Source organism: Parasteatoda tepidariorum, chromosome 10 (assembly GCF_982258835.1).
Source record: "Parasteatoda tepidariorum strain Cologne lab strain chromosome 10, Ptep-v5.0, whole genome shotgun sequence".
Lineage (NCBI taxonomy): Eukaryota > Metazoa > Arthropoda > Arachnida > Araneae > Theridiidae > Parasteatoda > Parasteatoda tepidariorum.
In genome coordinates this window covers 5,827,116-5,835,909 of record NC_141764.1, presented here as the reverse complement: position 1 = coordinate 5,835,909, position 8,794 = coordinate 5,827,116, and the positions used below count along the sequence as shown (strand labels likewise).

The window sequence follows — 8,794 nt, the reverse complement described above, 5'->3', positions numbered from 1 at the left end:
ATCTAAAACATTGTATAAATCAAAGCATACATAAAACTTTGAAAAGAATTGAAATCACCCACTGAAAAAAAACACCTTTTAGGTTACAGAAATCTTCACTTCGAGAAAATATTTAAACTAGTTTTAAAATAATATGTGCTTATAAATCATAGTATTCTTACTAAAGCTTTTTTGTTGGTTGTATAATATAGTTTTATTGATCTGATCACAAATACTTGCTCCATAAAGCTGTAATAAATTTGCAAAAAATTTTAGAGTGATGCAAATTGAATAAAAAATGTCGCCATAATTTTAAATTTTGTAAAATCTATTTTAAAATTAATATATTCAAGAAACGAATAGAGACACGAAATAATCAAACGAAGAGTTGGAATAACTTGATAACTAAACTCAGCGGCGCGACAGCCCAAGAGGGCCAAGGCCTACTGTGCCCATCTCAGTTTTTATGACCTTGGGCTCTGGGGTGCAGGAGCAGATGTTCCGGTCAGGTGGTCAGCCGAACGCGGAACCCCCAGTGTTTAGTTCCCAAGCATGCTTGGTACTCATTTATCGACCCACTGAAGGGATGAAAGGCTGAGTCAACCCTGCCCGGCCCGAGGATCGAACCAGGGGCCTGTGGCACGACAGCGCGAAGCGCTACCGCTCAGCCACCGGGCGTCGGAATAACTTGATATCTAAAAGAAAACTAAGTGATGTCAATATATATACATAAAATAGGCATGTAGCTTATCTACTATTCTTATAATTTTATGCGGATTGACTTTATTTTCCTCAAAATCTTTTTTTACCTTTTTCTTCGATGAAATGTTATCATAGAGTAATTTTTAATGTTGAAAAGTTAAGATAAATGTTGTGATGTGAATTACTTTTTCTGGTAGCGGAGGTTTCGTCAACGGAAGTAGAATTCACGTGGGAAACAACGGAACCTTATCCGTCCACTCAGCCGGAATGAAAGATGGAGGAATGTACGAATGCGAAGCGAACAACGGCATCGATCACCCTCTCAAGAAAACCGTTCAAGTGAGGGTGAAGGGTAAGGGATTCGCGAATAAAAAACGTTCAAGACCATGGCCTCCTTTTATTTCAATCTCCACTCTACACACACATACACACTCACAACAACACTTCATCTAGAATCACTTCAACTTCTCAGACAATAACACTCACAACAACACAGAGATAGCGTTTTCACAAACCTCCATTAAGAGAATCTTATTTTTCAGTTCCGGCAAAGTTCGAGGAGAAGTTCCCTGTGGTGAACGTGAAGAAGGGGGACAGCGGTAGAATGAAATGTGAAGCCCTCGGAGATCAACCCCTCTCCATCACCTGGCAGAGGGATGACGCTACCATCAGCAAAACTGGTGATGAACGGTAAAGCGCATCACCCCTCTTTCTTTCAATACAGTTTTCATGCAATATATATGTATGTATGTGTATGTATGTATGTGTATATATGTATGTATGTGTATATATGTATGTATGTGTATATATGTATGTATGTGTATGTATGTATGTGTATATATGTATGTATGTGTATATATGTATGTATGTGTATGTATGTATGTGTATATATGTATGTATGTGTATATATGTATGTATGTGTATATATGTATGTATGTGTATGTATGTATGTGTATATATGTATGTGTATATATGTATGCATGTGTATATATGTATGTGTATCTATGTATGTATGTGTATGTATGCTTGTGTATCTATGTATGTATGTGTATGTATGCATGTGTATCTATGTATGTATGTGTATCTATGTATGTGTATCTATGTATGTATGTGTATCTATGTATGTATGTGTATCTATGTATGTATGTGTATCTATGTATGTATGTGTATCTATGTATGTATGTGTATCTATGTATGTATGTGTATCTATGTATGTATGTGTATCTATGTATGTATGTGTATCTATGTTCAAAACGTAGAGAAAACATGGAAAAAATTACAGAACAATGGAAATAAGAGAAAAATATTTTAAAAAAAGAAATAAATATTGCTTTTCTTAATTTTCTTCACTTTTTCCTTTGTCCTTTTTGTATTTATTCTGTATTTGTATTTATTTATTATGCTATATGAATAAATGTATTTAGGGCCATAAACAAGAATTGAAAGGAAAACTAAGAAAATTAATAAAATTTTTAAGTTTTACTTACTGCGCATAAGCTGCAAGTATATAGAACTCATAAAATAAGTAAAAATTATAGAAAATAATAAAGATTAATGAAAAGTGAGGAAGAAAAATTATTAAAATAAATTTTTTAAATATATTTTTATAAAAATATATTAAAAAGATGATAAACAAAATAATGAAAAGATATCTCTTCATCAGCTCACACGATTATATCGACCAAAAAGGAGTGCTTTCTAATATTGCCTCAATATAGCCAAAGCAAAATATATTAATACAATGAGTGTGAGGATCTCTCAAAAACAATTTAAACGGAAATAACACATAATAAGTAAAAAGACATGCGAAATAAAACATATCGAGCAAAAAACAGAAAACACTGAACAAAACACGAAACTAAATCTAAAAAGCGAGTAGCGAATTCAAATGAACTTACACGCATCGGAATCTTTAAAGAATGATTTAAAATATTTTAGTAATAAGATTGCAATAATTTAACTTCAATAATCTTTATCAGTTTCCCTGTTTTCTTTATATTTTTAACTTATTAACTATGCCAGATTACAAAATATGAAAATAATAGCGCAAAGGAAGGTTAGAAGCGTAAATAGAGAAATATTTCATGGCGTGTTCTTACTGCAGTACTGAAGCACGTTTGATCTTATTGCAAAAAACATCCTGAATTATTCTTAAGATTCCGGTACGTGTAAGTTCATTTGAATTCGTTACTCACTTTATAGATTACGTTTTGTGTTTCGTTCTGTGTTTTTCTTAATTTTATTTTCTGTTTTTGCTTTATATGCTTTATTTCGTAATTTTTTTTTACTTAATGTGTTCTATTTTAGTTTGTTTTTTGAGTTCTCCTCGCGCAATAGTATTGATATATTTTGCTTTGGACAATAATTAATACAATATTAGAAAGCACTCCTTTTTGCGGATATAATCGTGTGAGCTGATGAAGAGATTATATCTTTTCATCATTTTGTTTTCCATCTTTTTTAATAATTTTTTTTTTTTTTTTAACATTCTTCAGGGGTCTGTTTAGAAGAAATTTGGGTCCGTTAACAGATCCTTCACAAAATATCTTTTCATAAAACGGACCCTTCACAAATTTGTTTATCTTCATTATTGTTTTGTTAATCGAATAAACCCTTCCCAGGAAGGTGGGGGAAAGACAAATGTAAAATGTCAAAGTTTTGTCTTCCGCTGGACTTCTTCTCGTGTAGTAAAAGACTTCTCGTGTAGTAAATGGTTACTAGTGCATGTTTAATCTGTCAGGTAACAAAGTACTCCATAGTCTCATAACAAATTATGTCATTTTGGGTACTGAATAGGAGATCTATTTTTCTATGGTTCAGGTCAAAATTACGATCTGTGGATGAAGGAATGGGTCTGCCCTATAAACAGGTGTGACGTATGGGGTGGCAGAAGTCGAATACTTGGCCCTAGATGTCGCCACTGAAAAGCAAGAACAATCGCACCTTTTGCCTTGATGGCCTACGACAAGAACTACTTTGCGATAATTTAAAATTTTTTTTTTACAGTAGATCATGGTGCGTAGTGTTTTAGAAAGTGCTTTTCGTTTTTTAAAAGCCCTTTAAGGTGCTTTTTTCATTAGGTGTTTTTAAAAGGTGCTTAATTTTCCCTTTTCGAAAATGATATTTTTTTCTTTACCTTGTCGATTTTGGCACGCATATTATGCAAAAGCGTGCTTTTCATATTGTTCTATTCTACGTTTTCACAATCCATTTCGGCCTAACTCCGGTCCATAGCGGATGAAGGAGCCAATCATTTTACATGTTTGATGAAATACTTGCAAGTCTGCATATGCGTCTACTAAGCTGAGTTTGGTGAGATTCTAGTGTGCAACTCTGCTGCATTTTGTAAGATATTCTCAATTTCAAGCTTCATTCCCCCCCCCCCGAAATTGAATTGAAAAATCTCTCAATATTTTTATGGTGGCTAATATAATCAAGAAAAGAGTTCTTTGTCAGAAACTAGTTGTTTTATCATATCAAGTCTTTGTTAATTATTTTGCATTTTGTAAATGTATATAGTGCTAAAAATATTTTTTTAGTTCTTAAAATGTGCTTATTTTTTGTTGAAAGATTTGGCTGCGCTCCCTGTTCATGTGTTATGGAAATAATGATAATGAGTTCTATTATTTGACTGCAAGGAAAGATTGTGTTTATAAGAAATAATTGTATTTTTTTTCAACTGTCACCAAATGAAGGAGGAGCTTAGCATCTGTATATTCTTTGTATATATAATGTACATAAAATTGTTTGTGTTTGACATAAATTATTTTTTAAAAAAATTAGATTATTGCATTATTTTCAATAAAGCCTTTCATAGCATGTTAAAATTTCCTCAACTTTTTACATAATTTGCACAAAAGGGTATGTTATATCGAACTTTTAAAACATTTATTAGAATTGAATTTCAAAAAAATGTTGCGGTTCATTCAAAGTGCTATCCATTTTAATATTGAATATCTATAAACTATGTCATCAGTGCTCCCCTAAATCCGAATTTTAATAACTTTTTTTTTTTAAATAAAACATCACCAATTTAAATCTATTTTTTTTTAAAATAAAAGCAAGAAACTAGTTATTATTTTTGTGTAAAATTTAACACAAGTTAAACATATTTATCAACTTTAATAAATCTGTGTTTATAGGTTTACATATTTCTTTTTTTTTTTTTTTTGGAAAATGGAAGCTATTTTCTACGTTCAGAGGCTATAAAATACCTTCTTTTTATGTATTTAATTTCTGTATCATCAGAACTTTTCTTTACATTTGTTATCAATATAATCTATAATTAAAACTGATTTTCACAATATGCAAAATCATGGGCATAATTTTGCACGTTACATATGCATAATTTTGTATAATTATGCATAAATTTGAATGTTTAATTATCCCAGTATACGTGACACAGTGGATTTGGTGATGTTTGCAATCTATAGTTGTAGATTCGGTGGGTTATTGTCTGTTTAGTAAGTACAGTTCGTTCACCAGGAGTTGGCACTCGGCTCCACCTCGTCGGACGAAGAGTTCATTTCAACGCGGGAGTAAGAGGAGAAACGTCTCTGCGCTTGAAATTGAGACAACCCTTAATGCATGCCAAACGCAAAAAGTGAATTCTTTTTCAGTCACTTACTTCGCTTTATCATCTGCTATTATACCTTTCGTTACTCTAGCTAATTAAATATATTTTAAATTTAAAAACTGCTGTTTTTCCAGCAAAATATCTCAAAACGTCAAACTATTCACTCGAAAGAGAGAAATATCAAATTTATGAAATATTTGATGTTAAAAGAAAGAACATAAAGATTGTGAAATAAATATTTTTGTCAGACGATCGCCAAATAGGATTGTTCACATACTTCTCCCAAAAATAGCGAAATAGTATCGTCGGATACCACGTGATGAACTGATGAGCCAACTGCTGGTTAACGAAATATAAGCTTTTTTTCATATATTTATGTATTTGCCATTTTCTGTTTTTGCCCTCAACAATTCTTGGCAAGAATCATAAAAACATTGTTTCAACATTGGAAAAAATTTTCAAAATTGTGCAAGTGTATTCGCGATCGCAACGAACTATAGGGGGCGTTGTTGTATGAGACTAATACCTGCGATTTCTATATGAACAGTCATTCAGTTACTCTAGAGACGTCGTTAATGTAGCACGTAACATTGCAACGTTCCTTCTTTATTGTGGCTAATTAAATTTAAAAAAGAAAAATGCTTGATATTCTTTCTTATGCAAACGAAAACAAAATGGTATCTCTTTTTATTAGAGAAGGAATATCCAAAACACATCGGAAAAATATTTGTACATTAACAGAAAAAAATATGTATATTCTTATAAGAGTTAAAACCTAATGCCCGAGAAATAGTATTACTAAATTTAATAATGTAACATGAAAGGCTCATTTAAACTTTATATTCTATAGTTTTAAGAATCATATTACTTCAAAAATTAAAATGAACAAAAAATATACATAAGCCTCATAATTTTATGAAATTTAATTCTGTAAACAAAGTTTTTTGACAACAATTTTTATCAAAAAATTTCAAGTTTCAATAAAATCATTATTTAGAAACTAAGAAACGTAAAATAAAGAATGCTGACGAAACAAAAACAAAAAAAAAAAAAAACAATTCTTTTTTGTCGCTATTTTTAGTGCTACGAAAATTCGTCTTTGGGATTTGCCAAAAACAAAACAAGATGCAATTTTATTTTTTCAGGAGGGAAATATTTTACCGAAAAAACGAAAATGTACCAATTCCCACAACATAAAACTTTATCTTGGTAAACGTACGTTTTGGAAATGTTATTTCATTTGGAATCTTATTTATCAGAGTTCATATGGCGATATGATTGTTTTGAATCTATGCTAAACTCTATATCGGCTCATTTTCCACCGAAATCCGATTGACTATTTTGATTTTAAATAAAATGTTTTATTTTATGAATTGTCGCAAAAATTTTAAGTGTAGATTGGCGGCACTTAAAAACCGCCAAATCTGTAGCGGCGGTGGCGTTAATACGTAAGTACCGAATTTTTATTCCATACTTTTCTGAATCATATTACTTCAAACATTGGAATATAGAAGAAGTATACATAAATACATAATGTTATACCATTTAATTTTTCAAAAAAAGTATTTTGAGAACAATTTTTACCAAAAAATTATAAACTAAAAAACGGAAAATAAAGAATTCTTAGGATTAAAAAACGATTTTAAGAATTCTTTACATTGAAATAAAAACTTTCATATTGTTTCCTTTTTTATTATTCTTATAGTTCTTAATCAGACGTAAAAAACCATTCTGTAGAGAACCATCATCAAATGAAAAAAAAATATTTACAAGCAAATTTTTTATTGTAAAAATCATTGCACTTACCTGATTTATAATTCCCGGAGAATTCCAAAATGATAAGTTCCTTGTTGGAAAACTTTATTCTCAAATAAAAGATACATAGTTTATCCCTTCATTACTTTTAGATAACATACTACACAGCAAAATTTTATAATTGATATGAATTTGAATATGTAGCTAAAAACAGAATTGCTGAATTCTAGTTGAACTTATTCTTTCAAAACTAAAAAATACTTACCAAGAAAACGATTAAAATTAATTAAGAAGCAGCACAAATGGCACTATTTGAAGTAACTTGGATAATTTTTTATTGTTGTTTTCCGAATTATATGGATACAGAAATATATACTATTCTATAACGAAGAAGAATATGCTATAACTTTTACAATTCTGTATGTTCTGAATTCATATTTATTCACTGGAATGACGAAAGCGATGTTGACTTCACTTTAATTCGTAATGAATTGAAGACAGAAGAAATGCATTTTACCTTAATACACACATCTGTAACAGTATCCGAAATCGGAAGTCATCAGTTGCAAGTTTGTTGATAATAGAAATTAAAAATTATTGAGGAATTTTTCTTCAAATGTTTGGCGTGTTCTGTTCCTGAAAGATTTAAAATGGCGTCTGATTCAGTCAATGATTTTGATGGAACTAAATGAAAACGTGATAAATTAATGTCTGATATTTACAGGCTCCCGCTAGACGGCGTACTCGAGCGTTGCGATCGCGAATAGCGTAAACTAAAATTTTACCTATAATCTATTATTGAACTGCCGAAAAAAATATAAATAAATAGTTCCTACACAACAACCAAGTATTACAAACCTATTTCCTATCTTAATTCATCCACATTTCTGAGGTGACAAATTAAATGAGTAGGAAAAGAAAAAAGCCTTTAACCACTTCTCTTACCAATTGTTTTGAGGGGAAAAAATGCAAAAAGTTAAGATATTTTTTTTATTTCATTAATAAATACAAAGAACTAAAAAAAAACATAACACGCAAGTTATAAGTTGAAATTTTAATATTTTTTTTATGTTTAAAAAATATTTGATTCGGGATAAATTAAAAATATTTCATGTATCCCGAGCTATCTCGAACAAATGAAAAAAGCTAAATATTAGTCTTTGTATGATAGTTCTTAAAACTAGAGACAACACAAAGTCATACTTTCTAAACGCCAGTGAAGTGATATGCCATTTTTTAAAAAAAAAATTTCTGTGCAAATTCAGCAACCCTCGTATATAAAATAGCTCAAAATACATGTAAAGTGCCACAATCTAACAGCAAAACTTCCCATGACAACAGATTATTATTATTTTGCTTCCGGCTGAGTAAAAATGTGAAAACAAAACACATTGACAAATTCTGCTATGCACGAGTTTTCTAGGGATAATAAATATTTGCAATATATACGTACCCTAGTTAACTCTGTATTACCAGGGAAGTGGTTAACTAAGCTAACAATAAATATTCTAATAATTTCACAACATTATGAAATTCATATCTAGGGCAAATCATTTCTCTTTTTAAGAAAGGTATCTCAAACATCCTTATTTAAAGGTGGGAGACATATTTGAATTTCTACTATGCAACCAAAGAAAAAGTTGCTTTCAAAAACTGCAACCAAAGCAAAAGTGAAACATCCGAGAAGTTTTTTTTTGTGCATTATTTTTAATTTTTGTGCATAATAAAAATTTTATACTTTTGTGCACTTAAAAATTAGAAATAAACTGGAAATTAAAAAAA

The 8,794-nt window shown here is 30.3% G+C and overlaps 1 protein-coding gene across 1 annotated transcript; it reads left to right on the top strand.

Annotated features, from left to right (window-relative positions):
• The first annotated feature begins 875 nt into the window (after nucleotides 1-875).
• Nucleotides 876-4,488, top strand: LOC147802104 (hemolin-like). The gene is made up of 3 exons (XM_087154147.1): nucleotides 876-1,033; nucleotides 1,224-1,371; nucleotides 4,252-4,488. Exons 1-3 carry the CDS (start codon nucleotides 949-951, stop codon nucleotides 4,310-4,312), a joined length of 294 nt encoding a protein of 97 aa, XP_087010273.1. The 5' UTR covers nucleotides 876-948; the 3' UTR covers nucleotides 4,313-4,488.
• The last annotated feature ends 4,306 nt before the right edge of the window (nucleotides 4,489-8,794 follow it).

What these genes read in the sequence shown, in the direction of transcription:
- LOC147802104 (XM_087154147.1), top strand. Translation starts at nt 949, where the DNA reads ATGAAAGATGGAGGAATGTACGAATGCGAAGCGAACAACGGCATCGAT. An exon ending in CGTTCAAGTGAGGGTGAAGG is followed by an intron (nt 1,034 to 1,223) that starts GTAAGGGATTCG and finishes CTTATTTTTCAG; the next exon opens with TTCCGGCAAAGTTCGAGGAG. An exon ending in AGCAAAACTGGTGATGAACG is followed by an intron (nt 1,372 to 4,251) that starts GTAAAGCGCATC and finishes TTTTGTTGAAAG; the next exon opens with ATTTGGCTGCGCTCCCTGTT.